The sequence below is a fragment of the Calidris pugnax genome, unplaced genomic scaffold (assembly GCF_001431845.1).
Source record: "Calidris pugnax isolate Ruff unplaced genomic scaffold, ASM143184v1 scaffold103, whole genome shotgun sequence".
NCBI lineage: Eukaryota > Metazoa > Chordata > Aves > Charadriiformes > Scolopacidae > Calidris > Calidris pugnax.
In genome coordinates, this window is record NW_015090990.1 from 7,899,779 (window position 1) to 7,915,712 (window position 15,934).

Consider the following 15,934-nt stretch of genomic DNA (forward strand, 5'->3'; position numbering starts at 1 on the left):
ATTATGTTCTATCATTTTCTGACAAGCCAGTTGTGATAAAGCCTATTGCCTGATGTACATGTGATTATTGCCCTACCATAAAACTGCATAGCTTCAGAGACACACAGTGTTATAAATTAACCAGAGACAAAACTTCTAAAAATTAGTACAGGAAAACCTCCCTAGCTTTGGGGTCTATCAAAATTTTTCTAGTGGAAACTTGAAATATTCTTGTCAAAAAGATTTGGAAATTGATCCTAGTCCTTATGGGTTGTACAGATCTGAATTTGCAACATCATCCATCGAAAAAGGAATCTCACAATACACGTTTTACCTTGATTTTCTGAGAAAAAGTGTCTTATATCTCCTCTGTGAGTTTTCCTGACCATCTGTCTTTCTGTGTGTTCGTTCCCTTCCCCCCAAAAAGCCCCAAACCAAACCAAAACCCTTTTGAACCCAGCAGGCTGTAGTAAACCATATTTGACAGACTGGCAGTCTGAAAGATCGTAAGATTCTACAGGTTTGGTGAAAATAAGCAGCTGTGAAAAGGAGATGCTTTTGGTATCCTACTGCCCAAAAAGCAGAACATAAGCCCTTATTGGCCTTTATTGGCCAGCAGAGATTCCAGATGTGACTGGGAGATTGTGAGTGCTGAACATCCAACAACAATATCACTAAGAGACTCTGCTATTCTAGACAGACAAGAATCAAATTTAGAAGCTCAAATTCGTGGTCATTTGGACTTCACTGCAGTCCTCAAACTATTTGCTTTTGCTCTTGTTTTTGTGTTCTTTATGATTAAATTGCCTGTCTCTTAACATTAAGTGTTACCTGTTATTCTGAACTTTACTGTCAAATTTCACTTGTGCAGCTTTGGTCTTCTACCTGACCTTTACTAGAGATTTAGATACCAATTCTCAAAAAGCAGTTGTCTTTCCAACATAGTTTTGAAACATTCCTGTATCCTTCCTGATGGACATGCCTGCTGTTTTGATTAGGTCATTGATGTTTACTTTGTCAGGTGACTTCTTAAGATGTTTGATGTTTTCTGTGCTGATAAGGCATTTTTCCTGGGATATATTACAGAGTTTTCTGTTAACATAGTTAAAACCGAAACCCAACTGCATCTTTTTTTAAATTTTTTTCCCCCTTTTATTAGTTTGAGATGCGTACTAATGCATGTACACCACTCTGGGCTAGAACATCACAGATTACAAAAACATACTGAAATTTTTATGGTCACCCTGATGGAAATCTGTCTCTCTTTGCACCATCTGTATTCTGCATCTTGTCTTCACAAGTTTTCTTTTGATTTCTTCCCCAACACGAAAGCCATTTACTTGATCTATTACTACTTAGTGCTTCATTTCCTTTATATTTTGCATGCAGTCTCCTAAATATCTCCTGAAGGTAAGAGACACAGTTACTTTATTGAGAACTGTAATCTTTCAGCAATTACTTCTAGTGTTCAGAAGAGTGGTCTTAAGTCAGTGAGTGTTGGAAATGATGGAATGGAGCAAAGTCCAGGAAGTGTAGCACAGGTGCTGACAACAGCATTATCTGGTTTATACAAATGCCACCTGGTCAGAGCAGATGGTAAACTGCCACAAAGCAAGTGAATGCTAAAATGTTGTTAATGCTCCATGCAAACAGGATGCTGGTTGATTTTCTTTAATTTTGTTGAGCTGTAATACAGCAACACAATCTGCTTGTGATTGGTAACCATGGTTATACTCATTCATAAATTCTGGTTTCATTTTGATAAGAACAGCTGTACTGACAATATAACTAAAATATACAAGGAGCAATATGTTTGCTGTCCATGCATACCCTCTAAAAATAACTCTTCTGAAATGCTGAAAAAGTGTTACTTGAAGCTATGGCAGTTCAGCAGAGTAAGATTGCTGAAATTCCTGGCATCAAAATGGCAATGTATAGTAATTAATAGTAACCACAGCAGAAAGGAAAAGGCTTATATATTCTGAGATTACCCACTTTGTTTGCCACTTGTTACCCAACCACAACATTTTTTTCCATACATGAGCAAAATTAAGCAGCTTTTTGCTAATTTACTTCCTGGTAATTATGAAAATGGTAACTCTTCTATAGAAAATAAGACTTGATGGAGTTCGTTATAGTGGTGATAAGAGGAATACTTTTTAGAAATTAGTTCATAAAGCATTGCATTTTGAGAGCTGCTTCATTGGCCTAGTGTTACACTATCATAACAAAAATGTGAAATCATTTGGAACACTTAGAGTTTGCTCTGAAATCAGTGCATGTCTTGCATCTGTTCGAAGCTGGCCTTCGTACCTCTGATAAAGTACTCGGAAGTACTCATGCCTGAAGGAATGGCCATAACAAAAACTGAACCCAGCTTTCATGGGCGAGGTGGGGTGGATCTGCAGTGTTTCTGGAAGAGCTCTAACATCTGAATTTTGTCTCCCAGGTTGACACGATGGAGGTTATGCGACACCCCGAGGAAACAACTAACATGAAGCGGCAAACTATGGCTTCCTATTTTAGGGTACAAAAGTTAAATTGTAAACAAATGCTTTGGTGATAAAAACAATAGGTATTTCTAAAATATTTTTGGGATTGTGATATCAAAGAGAATAAGAAGAGCTTTTTTTTTTATTCTTTTGAGAGACCTTTGTAACCTCATAAATTTTCTTTTGCTCCTTTTCTTTCTGTTTCCTCATATATAAACTTTTTTAATTTTGCTGAGTACATTGATAACAGGATCTAGAATTTAGACTATTTCCACGTAAAATGCTGGAAGTCTAGAACAGGCCTCATTTTATGCAAATAAAATAGCTGTCATTACTAAAACTTTAATATTTTTTCACAAGCTTAGGGATACCTACTGTTAAAGATTAAGGTTTGTCATTTGTGACAACAAGTAAAAACAATTAATCTTTTGGAAGTGCTGTTACAAATCATATGGATTGGCATTTTATCAGTAGTAATCCTTTCTGGGGTAATGTGTTTTCTGCATATGTGTTTAAAACAGGTATGGAAAAAGCATTGAGAATGTTGGAACTGGAAGGTTAAGATTCAGGAAACCCACATACCAATCCAAGGCTCTTGGTTAATGTTTTTTTTTTTCTTGCAGTCATTGCAGAGTGGAAAAGTTTTGAGCTGTTGGTCCTTGGGCTGCACTTGTACCGTGCAGAGTGGGGAGGTTCACAGTGCTGTGCTGGCCATTGTGGGTCAAAGCTTTGTGCAGTGTTTTCTTTGTTGTGCAAAATACTGTAAGGAAGGGTGTAGAGGAAGCTGATATATACTGAGATGTTGCCCCAGTGTAGAGGGTACAAGAGCACACAGCCAAATTTGGGAACCTAGAGGCATCATTGTGTCTAGTAATACAAGTATGGATGTGGAGTGTTCTAGCCTACTGCAAAGTGACCACAGTCCACTTGGATTTGTATATGATTTTGGGAGTGAGTACATTTGCAACAACTGATCGTACAGTGGGTTAATGAGGTGAGGATGGAGCAGAGTATCAGTATTCATGGGAGTCATTGGAAAAGCTGATATGTATGATCTGATCACACTTTTCATTTTAGTGTAAAATGCAATGGAATAAATTGTTTTCCATGTCCAGGGCGGATAGGAAAAGAAGTAATGGGTCTGTGTTACAGCAGGAAGATTTAGGTTAGATATTGGGAATATTAGGAATAGTCATGATAATGTAGCACTTCAGTAGATTGTCCAGGGAGATTGTGTAGTCTATGCCCTCAGTGATTCTGAAAAATGGATTAAACAGAGACATGCCTGAAATGGTGCAGACACATGTAGTGTTCTCTTTGGGCAGAGGACTGAACTGATGACTTCTTGCAACCCTTTTACCATGATTTTCTGTGAATTTCTGTGATTCATTGTTTCACAATAAAGCTTGTTCTTCTGTTGGGGATATTTGATTGTTCAAATGTTCCTACAGTAGAATTACAGTTAGGACATTCTTCAATTATTTTTTTTTTAATATGGGCCTTCTTTAACTGCAGAAATGTAGTATAAGGAGAGATGAAGAAAAAGGTGTAAGAAATAAGAACTAGAATAATAATTTATTTTTTTTTACAATTGAAAACTTTTAATAGGTCCTGGGTTTTAACCTAAATCTTAAAAATTAATAAAACATTAGTGCAGATTAACATTACAGATTAAAAAGTGATCAAGCATTACATACTGTTTACAAATACATATCTCCTGCTTAAGTAGTTCCATTGCAGTTTTTTTCTCAAGTCTGTGCGTCTTTTTTTATTTTCCTTACTAGTACTCCCTCATGGATCTTTTATCCAAAATGGTTGTTGGGCAGCCTCACTTCATCCGCTGCATTAAACCTAATGATGATCGAGAAGCACTGACATTTTCTCATGAGAGAGTTCTACTGCAGCTACGATACACTGGAATTCTGGAAACTGTCAAAATACGTCAAAAGGGGTATTCTCATCGCATCCTCTTTGAAGAGTTTGTAAAAAGGTAAGACTTCTGTAAAATAGCTGTTGTTTTAAAATTTCATTCAATAATATATATTCTACATTTAAGTACAGAAAGTTCTACGAACATTGGTTTGTCCATGTATGGTCTGATTCTCTGATGAGAGCAGTGAGTAGCAGAGATAAAGACTACAAGAGATATCTGAGCTCTAATGGAAAAAAGTCAATGTGAGACCAGCAGTGAGCACTTAATATTCAGTAACAAGCCTGTCCCCATGGTTCCTTCAGTAGAGCAACAAGTGGAAATTATGCATCATAATACAAGGATTTGGAAGGTCAGTGACCTTCAGCCATCATATGAGGAATGTGCACGTTTAAGAATGAACTGATATAAAAGCTTTTGTTTTAAATATATATATATATATATATATATATATATATATATATATATATATATCTCCGAGGAGAGTGTTAACTTCAAGCTTGAAAACTTTAATTAGATTAGACCAAAAAAAAGGAATATTCCAGGGAAATTTTCAGGGGAAATCGATTGATTTCAGATATAACACATTGTAAAAAATGATTTCAAGTATGTTTATGAATAAGGTATCAAATTTTATTTGTTACATCCTTTATTGTGTAGAAAAGTCATAGTGGAAAAACTTAAAGCGTGAATTCAAATCTGGGATGTTGTACGGGTGTAGTTCCCCGTGTAGAGGGTCTTCACATAACAAATTTTTGCTGTTGCCTGCCCGTTTTGCCCTTATACCTCTTCTTCTTACACCCTTTTCACTTCTTTCCCTCCCCTTTTCTTCATTTTTTGTCACGTCAGAAATTATGTAAATTCAGCTGAAAAGAGCTACTTGTGCTCTGGAGAAGGTCAAGAGCATGTGCCCATGCATTGGCATAAATCTAACAAAGAAGAAATGCAGTACATTGGTATAACTGGAAAAAACATTCATGTGCAAGAAAGACCTGTGATTTAGAAATATTCCTTGTAATAGCTTCATAGCCTTGTAGTCATTTATCTTGGAGGTATATGAATTATAACCAGATCTCTGCTCACCTGAAATCTTGTCTGGCTATGATTACTACCTTTAATGCTATTCTAATTCTCAAAAAGTTATAAATTTGATTCAGAAAATGCTGTTGGCTTTAAGATGACAATATGGTTATATGATCATTACAGTTTTCTCTAGATTTAAGATACTGGTTTTGTGTTTTGTGTACTGTTTTCCAGTCTTTAGGATTGGTAATTCAATAATGGAGCAGAAGCAGTACTGTTAAACAATCAAGTATTCAACAGTCAGAACAAGTAGTGAATGGGTAAATCAAGCATTTAATGATATTTTCTGAACTGGAGGTTGCTTATCTGGACAATATAAAGTTAATGAATCTACTGAAAGCACGTCATTCACATGATGCTAAAGCGAGGGAGCTGATTGTGTTTTTGAGAAAGAAAAGACATAAACAGTTTCACAGGCCTTTCTAAAAAGCAGAGATTGGGTAAATTTACACGTGTGTAGATCAGTCATTTGGTCTTGGAAATCTGTAGTCCTTGCATTGAGAGATGTTGAACTGTTGCTTAATCAATTCATTCTGAAAAAATAAGAATTTTTCTGATTTGTAATATACTAGTATTCTAAATGGATATGTAATAGGAAAACACTAGAGATGCATATCCTAGGAAGGAAAACTAACATGTTCATTTGTCCATCAAAGCAATTTACGTTTCAGACGTGATTCCCCCCCACCTTATTTTTTTTTTTTGTTACGTGGCTAATTTTAGTAAGCCTACACCATTCTAAGGCAGGTTTAACAAAGAGGATAATTTTTGTGGTCCCTAACACAACTTTGCAATGTACTGAAGAGGCTGAAGGCAGAATTATTAACCTTAACTTTTGTCCAATTTACACATAAGTGAACTAAGATTAACTCCACTGAAATTAGTGTAAATTGAGAGGAAATTAGGCTTCCTCTTATCAGTAGATTCTTTTCATTCAAAAGTGCACTGAATTTGAATACAACCTCGAAAAGTAATGGTAATAAAAGCAGCGCTGACTGTAGCTTTCCATTCCTGCAGATAAGGGCAAGTTGTGCTTAACATCTTGTCAGATACTCCCCAAGTTTTTAGTTCAACTTGATGTAATTCTTTCAGGAAAGAAAGTCAACATGACAAGGGAAGTGGGGGAGAGATTTAGCAATTTGCCCAACAGCATAGAAGACCTCCTGAGTTCAGAATATAAATGGGGGAGTGGGAGAGGGGATGTTCTTGCTCCTTTGTTCAGTTCATGCTTTATTTTTAAACAATGCTTAAAAAAGCCATCAATGGAACAAGAAACATTTTTCTTCAGCTTACAGCCGTGACTAGTCAAGTGTTTTTAGGAACTAAGTAGTTGAATACATAAAAATGTTTTAGAAAACAGGTCAAATGCTAAACAGATTGGCACTTCTTTGTTCATAATCAAAAAGACATTAGGCAAGTATGAACAAGAGTTTCAAAATGTCAGTAAATGTGAGGATATCAAAGATTTTCTAAGCCAGCAAGTTAATTGGTATTTTGATCCTTTTGAGCAACTTAACAACAAAATGGATGAGCCAGCACTTTTTCTCCCTTGATGTTATTAAACAAATAGGTGTGTTTCTTATCTGCCTGTTCAATAATGCTGTTTTGTAAACTCTTAGCCGGAAATATGAGGACAAAACAATCAAAGGCAGGGAACAGAACCATTCAGGGTTTATCAGGTGGGAGGTAAACAAAAGATAAAGCTCTGTCTAATGTTACTCTTTACTGTCTTCTGTTTTCATGTAGAACAAATTATTTCAGTGTTGCAAACCTGGAGGTAGTTTATTGGGTTAAAAAACAGATGGTGAGGAAAGGACTTAATTGTAACTCATTCACACAATGTTTCTCCAGCCAAGTATACAGCCATCTATTTTATGTATATAAATATGCATATTCTTTTACTTAAAGCAGGAAAATGTAATCTGCAGCCCCTGTAAACAATCAGGCACTCAGGCATTTGGACTTGTCAGGTCTCAGGCACGTAGTCTCCATTGGCCTTGTTTTGTACCCTGAGCCATCATGTGCCTGTCTTGTGTGTTTGCTGTGAAGCCGCATGGATCCTTTCTCAGGCTGGAATCCCAGGTTTCATCCACAGGTTATCAGGCTGATCAGGCAGCCTGGTGTGCCTGGCTTGTGGGCCACATAGTGACCATGCACTGCACAGCAGCTAAGGGAGGCGTGCTTTCTAGGGGGGACCTGCACGGAAAGTCCCACTGGATGGGGCACTCCTTGTTGTATCCAGGTGCCCAGGCCTTTGGAACTTCACATGACATGATGTGGTATGCAGGTGTGTCCTCACCACGCATCCCCCAGCTGGTACATAATGTGGCATATACTGTTCCATGGGTTGAAAGATAGGGGACATGAGAGTCTAATGGTGCTAAATGCCAGGAGTGTGTTGAGAAGTTTTGTACAAATTACATTTAAAGATTGTCTTTGTTCTTCTCTACCCATTTACGTTTTGCATTAAAGTTCTTTGTACTGCATGAGGATGCAGGATACAGTTTTCTTATAAGCGCTACCTACTCCCCAGTAGCCAGATGATGTCACTCGGATCACGTGCTGATGGCAATACCAGTGCTATTCCAGTAACAGTGATCCTGGGGAAGTTGGTTCTGCTTTTTCAGCCTCACAGTACAAATTTGCGTAAGGTCACCGTTGGTACACCTGGGACACGCAGTCTCTAACCTGTCAGTGTTACATTCCTGATGACTATATAAAGCCTCATTGACCTTAATGAGTCACATTCTGCATTGAGTAGAGCTAGGAATAAAAACCAGTCAAATACTGCAAAATCCTGTGAGACATGTTATATCAGTATATGCTTTGTTCTAACCCCCAAAATTCAGTGGTGGTAGACTTCTTTATTATTCAATATCAAGGAAGCACTGAATTAAATTAAAGTCAACAGTTTTGCTACAAAGAAATGCTTGGTTTTAAAATGTTGCATTTTTAATGCAAACATACTTTTAGCACTGAGTCTGCACTGTGCCAAAGTCCCGAACTGATTTCTGGAAAGAAAATTATCACATCTCCCATACTTTGATTTTACCATTATCCATGGAAATGTTTGTTATTTATTTCAGTGGCTTTAAGATTTCACCAGATTTGTATAATGTTCCTGTACACTTTAAATATGGTAAACTACTGTACATTCCACATGTACTTTCTAGACAGTTGTCATTCACAGAACACTGGTTCTGCAACAGTTGCAGGATGGAGAAGATACAAAACTTCTAGGAGTGAAAAGTCTGATAACCCCTTATGAATTGTATATGCAGAATGGACCAAATTATGCCTTTCTGAGGGTATTTCTGTGATTCACTGTTTATCTGGTGACTCACAACATAGGTGTTAGGTATCTGTTACTGAATTTCAAAAGTTTTTTACATGTTTTTTCATTATTAATTTATGTTTTTTCATTATTAATTTACATTTTTTCATTCATACTCAATATAGAGTCAAATGTAATTAATTGTATGAATTCAGGTGCAAAAGTTTCTGAAAGAGATGAGATACAAGCAAGACAGGTTAGGAATTTTTGGAAGTCATTTAACAGCTCTTTCAGTGCTAAAAACATGGGCTTTTTAAACTTTCCAACTCTGGGGCTGAGAAGGAGCAAACATCTCTTGCAATGTTGTGAATCTCCCTACTATTGCTGAGGGTCTGGCTATAAAGGTATTTTATCCTTTTGCACCTCATGCTTTTCACATATTGTCCATTCTTCACCTCAGGCCAGTATATTTAGTGGAAAGACTTGTTTTAAGGAGAAAAAGGGTTAATCATTACTTTTTTGAGTTAATTGTGTAGAATTTATGCTGCTTTTAAGTCTGAAATGTGAAGGGAACTTTAGTAAGAGACACTAGCATAGTAGTTAATGGTGCGTTTCAAATGCTGTTTATTGAACAGCTCCACAGTTCACCCTTGTAGGAGGGGAGAGAAATTGAACCATTTGTTTACAATCAGTTTAATTTAAAGCCACCAACACTAAAATGCATTGGCCAAAATCAGATAATTAATGCATAGCATCATTCTGAAATTTTCTGTATCTTAGCATGCTTGGATGTTTTTAACATTCAACCTGAACTCTGCATGGCCTAGCTTTGCAATTGTTGATTTGGAGATAAATCAAACTTTTAAAAATGTTAGTTTATGCTTAATGACTATGAAGTACAGTTAATCCCATTTTAATGTATGTTTTGTCTGGAATACTATTCACATCTATGAAGGATAGTTTATAGTGCAGTGTAAGAACCACTGGTTAAGAAACATATAATTCCAAAGTTTCATCAGCTCTGAGAAATTAGTTCTTCTGAGGGTAAATTACATTTCTCTTACTCAGTCTTACTGCTGCTAAGAGTGTAATTAGTCAAGTACTTTTAGGAAACATATAGACGAATGTGTGTCATGCATAAGAAATTTTCAAGCAGGATGTATAACCCAAGAAAATAATTTATTTTTGCACAAATATGTGCATGTTTATGAAGCAACACATGAAGGACTATAAAATAAAAGTATTGGCTTAACATAGAAGAGCACTGAAGTATTCCAGACTACTGTATTTTTCTGCTGGAATAACAAGTGCAAATATGGAAATAAAAAAGTAGAGTTATGAAATTTTCATCTCATCTGGAAACAAATGTGATTTCCAGCTCTACTTATCTGAAATTAAGTATCTGGTTTCTTCTCTTGGTTAAGCGTTGTAAATAGAGGTCACATTGTGATCTCTGTACAGTAGATTTACCTAAGTATGATAGAGATGAAATTAGGCCAATAAATCAAAATTATTAGTTCTCATTGCATATACCCCAAAGTTTTGGGTGCCTTCCCAGACATTTTCTTTACAGTTTCACAAGGTACAATATTTGCACACTTTTACTAGATACATTAACATGATACATTTTACCTTCCTCCCAAATATTCCATATGTTCCATTACTGTGCAAAGATTTTTAGATCACGTAAAATATTTGGATGACGCTATGTGGCACATTCTGTGCTGCCATACAGTTATCCTGAGCACATCAAGTCAACTACTTTTGCATCTGCAGTTCTGTGATTCAGTCATGAAAACAGGCACCAGATAGAGAACAAAGTGTTTTCTTAAAAAAAATATATGGATTTGAGCTTTGGAACACCGATCTAGAGACCAGAATGCACACTCCAAAAGCAGTTCTGGAGGAGAAATGATCAAAAAGAAATTGCAAGTCTCATATTGCTAGACTGTTATGGTTTGAGAAAACCCATAACAATTTATTGTCATTTAGACAATTATTCTATCACCCGATGACCCCTCCCCACCCAGAAAGGGGAATTGGGGAAAGCAAGAAAACACCAGGGTTGAAATATAAATAGATTTAATAGGATAAGACTAAATAATTAACAGTAGTACTAAAGAATCAGTATTAATCCTGATACTAATAAAAGATATACAAGAATTATACTCAGCCAATTATATCAGTAGGAAGCTGTGTGCTCCTGACAGTGGACAATAAATGTCAGACATTGCGAGCACAACGGCTTTGGGAGGAAGGGAAGGGCTCAAGGGTACATCACTGGGGCAAGGAGTTCTCTGTACCACCCCCATCTAAGGAAAAGAGAGCTACACAGCAAACTTTTCTGGTTTATATTGAATGTGATGTTCATGGTATGAAATAATCCTGTTGGCCAGCCTGGGTCAAATGCCCAGGCCTTGCTCTTCCTCGTCCCTGCACGTGGCAAGGCTCAAAAACAGTGAGACTTTGAATGCCACAGAGCCTGGCTGGCTGTAAAGTAAATATTTTCATGAATTCAGACACTAGAGTCTTCTAAAGTGCAGTTTTCCCCAGCATTAGAAGAGAAGTTAGTCCCATGTTGCTCAACCCAGGACACAGACTTTATTTTTGATGAGTTGAGTCATTTCTGCCTTATTTTTGATGATGTAACTGAAAAGGAACTGAAGATCTGATGTTGAAAATCTGATATCCCACCATGTTTAACCAGTTACAGGAGTCTGCTGTGCAGCGATCAGATCAATCCAAACATTTGGAAAAACACCCTTTAGAGGAAGTTTATATGAAATAATGAACATACAGAAACTGAAGTTATTTATTTGCATGGTTTCTAAAGTTACTGTTATTCTGAATGGCTTGCTTTCTTAGAAGACAGATAAATTTATAAATAACTTTTGTCAAAACAAGATTTGATAAGAAAAATGGGCCTTGCTTTATTTATGTTTTTCTTCTGAGTACCAAAAGCAACTACATTCCAGGTCATGAAAAAGAGCTAATGGAGAGGGTACTACATTTGAAATATATTGAAGTTTGTCATAAGCAAAATAGTATAGTCAGGCCTGAAAATTGCATAGCTCAGAATACTTTTTAGCCAGGTATTTGTTGCAAATAAAACCTCAACTTCTCAGTAATTAGACGTTATTGATAAGATAGTAAATTTGAAAAAATATGAGATCCTCCTTGACTATTTTATTGCATCAGTGCTATCTAAAAACTGTTCTGGGGTTTTAAAATTCCCAACTACAACATACCTTAAAAGATGTATGAACAACCAGAAAACTGATGTTATCCCTCATTTGAATCCTTTCTTTCTTCTAAGGAAAGGAACTCCTTAAGTTACATACATGCATAAATAACATGGCTATCTGAACTGGCTTTTGAAGCAAACGGCAATTTACTATTAGTGAAACTTCCTTGATTTATCTGTTAAGTATGTGTTGAAATTGCACGCTGTCATAAATTGTTTGTGATATGTATACTTTAAATCCGAGTTTTATTAGTGCAACTCATAATACCTTTTGTCTTCTGAAACTGACATCCTTAAGTTCAATAATAACGCAGAGGAAATGTACTTTTTTGCTTTTAAATACACCATGTTTCTCCATACCTACTAAATGGCATGACTTTCAGTATTTTGAAAGACTTGACTAAAGAATTTGAAATATCATGTTATTGAGAAATTCACTGCATTAGAAATAACTCAGTAATACATAATCTCCTATCATTATTCAGAGTGGGCAATGTCTCCAGTGGGTGAATATCTGTGTCTCTGGTCCAGGACTGATTCCAGTGCTTCTGCTTTCAAATGTCATTTTGTTCCCCTTTGATCTTTATTGACTATTTTAGTGGTTCTTTTTTCTTTCTTGTGACAACGGGAGCTAATATCTAGAGATTAACTGGAGCTAATATTTGAAAATCACATTCTCCTGATTTAAAAAAAAAAATAGTCATCTTGTGCTTTTCCGTTCTTTGTAATTGCTTCTCCGTATTTTCTTCAGTATGAGGTGGGATATTTTCTTGCCACTACGTGGCTACAGAAGAATTTGTCTTTGAGGTTCACTGGTCAGATTTTTCTCTTTACGTTTTAAAGAACATCTGATGGCTCTTCTGCATGCTAATATTTCGGATAATGGTTTGCTCAATCTACCAATTTCTCTCAAACACAATGTAAATAGGGTAGCACCTCTAGAAGTATGACTTAAAAAAGACCTAGACAACACATGGTGGTTCGTAAATGAGAGCTGAGGTGGCAGTTGGTACCATCCAACAGTGTACTTGTGCTAAAATAACCTTAAATTTGTAGACTAACTGGCACATGTTCTTGCTGTTACTTAACGTAATGGTTTGGAAGTAGAGTTACTTAAGTACTATAAAACCATTCTTCAATAACGCATGGTGGCTTTACAGGTAGGGATTGGTCTATTCATTTTTAATGTCTGTTTAATTCAAACGTCTTTTCATTAATTATTTGCACAATAATGGTATTTCACATAATAGTTAGGGGCAGTTCTTTACAAGGGAATATGGACAAAAGAAAAGTCAATGTTGTTTAGTATGGGCCTGCTCCAAAGGCCACAGAAATTGATCATAATTGTTCCCATTAATTGCTTATCCCAATCAAACAGAAAAAAGACATCATGCCTAATGACTTACACACCTCATTATAACCACAGAAATCCTTGTGAGTAAAGAAAATTATTACCTTCATTTGAGGAGTAATTCACTTGTTTTTTCTTTAAAATAGCTGTTAATTGTTAATTCTGTTTAAACATCAGCACTGATAAAATCCTTGCCAATATGATAGTAATGCCAGTTTTTTTAATTATGCATATATATGACCTCTTCTGGAGATGTGAAACACAGATAGTATTCATGCAGTCTGAGCATCTTGCTGTCTGTAAATTAAGATTGATATGAGAGTTGTTTTTACTGTAAACTAATCTTTATTTTTCACACATAGTGGCAGCCTTTCAGCTTCAATAACCAGTCTGTATCACTGTATCATTGTACTGCCGACCCTCCTAATGCTGGCCTTCGTCTTCACTCATTGAGAATACTCAGTCTTTCTATTAGTCCTACTGAAAATGGGAGGCTCCCTTGAGTTCTATTGATGGCAGTGATCTTGTTACAAGTTCAAGACCCTTGGACTTCTTATGTGGATTTATGCTTCCCAAGGAATGTCAAGGCCATTTGTGATTCTTTGTGAAAAAATGACCGATGCCAGTAACTAAAATACTGAAAGATTCTGAAATGCCTTTTTAGCATTGGTCTCAAGAAACAGGCATCAGGTCATGAATAACTTACTTTTAGTGCTTTTCTCTTTCTTTGGTGCTAGTATTTGACTTTTCTGCCACTCGGAAATCTGTAAAGGTCCATTGAACACCACAGGGAGCACCTACTTATTCAACGAACTTGCAGATTTGCAGTGAGATTTTACTGTGCCAAAGTATGTTATGTAGCTCTGTAGATGGCGTGCTTATTTTGCACATTATGCGAAAGGTTTTGGTTTTGCTTTCCTTTCTAGTACTAGCACTTTTCCTTCTTCTCCCTGTCACTTGTTCATCTGAAAAATTCAGAGTAACCTTGAGTATTTCCTAAGTTGCACTGGTTTGTGAAAGACTTTTATGGATAATGACACCAACTGGGGATTTCTATAATGCAGTAGATTCTTGCCACCACTATGGTACCAATCGTTTTCCTATGTCATGTATGTGCTCAAATATCTGTTCGTGGCAGCTGTGTCATGATTTATGAAGAGGACTTAATATAAGGGAGAATTTGACCTGTGAGTTCTAGAGATGCAGCTCTGAGCTAGAGAAGAGTAGTGAAAGTGCATATTGATTGTCAAGTCAATTCTTTCTATGTCATTTGGTTTTGCAGGTATTATTACCTTGCATTCAAGGCACACGAGACACCCCTTGGTAGCAGAGAAAACTGTCTTGCCATTTTGGAGAAATCTAAACTAGACAACTGGATTCTTGGGAAAACCAAGGTAGAGGGTGCTAACATCTTCTCGAGGATAATATCCTTTTAGCAAAACATGTCTAATAGTGATTTGAAAAGTGCTGCATGAATGAACAAAGGAGGAAGGAATTTGCTCCAGTTAGCCTCCCAGGTTACAGAGGTGCCCTCCCGAGCCAGCGGAGTTAGTGTTGCAAGAGGAGAGATGCATTAGGTACCTCCCCAAGGCACACTCTGCACGTGGCTGCCTTGATAAGGGCAGTACATCTGTCAGTGCCTGCTGTGGTAGTGCCTCCCTGAAGTTCCTCCTGCTCTTAATCATGGCATGACTGAAACTTCACACGCAGGCCCATCCCGCGAGCCTGCTTAGTACATTATCCATTTGTGGAGTTTCAGGTGAGATCCCAATGGCTCTGTCAAGAGCTTTTGTTCATGGTTTAAAATGGAGTTGTTGACTTCTGTGTACAGTTTTTTGAGTTGTTTTACAGTGCACAAAGGAAAAACATGGAGAATTTTCCTGCTCAAGATCCAGAGCAAGTATATATAAGCAGCCATAGGATTTGCCTCCTGAAGCAGAATCCTGTTAGACAGTATTATGTCTCAGAACAAATTCAACCCAGGATTTATCTTCCCACTGTCAAGAAAGGCTATATTTAAAAATTGTTGATACCTGAAAATATCCTCCTGACCAATTTACTACGTAAAGGGGATAAATATGTGGTTTATTTTGCAATGGGGTGATTATAATCTGTGGAATAATAAAATTCCACAAGCATGCTGAAAGCAAATTTTTGATTCACAAGATTGCTATGATATCAGCAAGCAGTATTCTACCAGTTTTCTCAGCAACAGTGCCCTAAAATAGCCTGATGCAAGACTAATGAAAAGGCAGAATACAACAGGTTATGTTACTGCCTGCATGTAATGCTGTTTTGTTGTTGTTCCATTTCAGGTTTTTCTGAAGTATTACCATATAGAGCAGTTAAATTTGTTCCTGCGAGAAGTTATAGGGAGGGTGGTGGTCATGCAAGCCTATATCAAGGGATGGCTTGGAGCAAGGAGGTACAAGAAGGTCAAAGAGAAAAGAGAGAATAGTGCTGTTACCATACAGTCAGGTAAATGTTCACATTCCCTATTTCATTGAGTGCCTTCGCATTTCAAGCTGTTAAATTGCATGTACATTATTTATTCATTCATAATAGTTTACTATTAAATCAA

The 15,934-nt window shown here is 36.7% G+C and overlaps 1 protein-coding gene across 1 annotated transcript in view; it reads left to right on the forward strand.

Annotated features, from left to right (window-relative positions):
• MYO3B (myosin IIIB) overlaps nt 1-15,934 on the forward strand; it is a 185,697-nt gene that overhangs the window by 106,466 nt on the left and 63,297 nt on the right. Inside the window, exons 24-27 of the mRNA XM_014954229.1 lie at nt 2,429-2,506; nt 4,256-4,461; nt 14,636-14,747; nt 15,669-15,831. Of these exons, the coding sequence (XP_014809715.1) occupies nt 2,429-2,506; nt 4,256-4,461; nt 14,636-14,747; nt 15,669-15,831 (559 nt within the window). The remainder of the gene's footprint in view (nt 1-2,428; nt 2,507-4,255; nt 4,462-14,635; nt 14,748-15,668; nt 15,832-15,934) is intronic.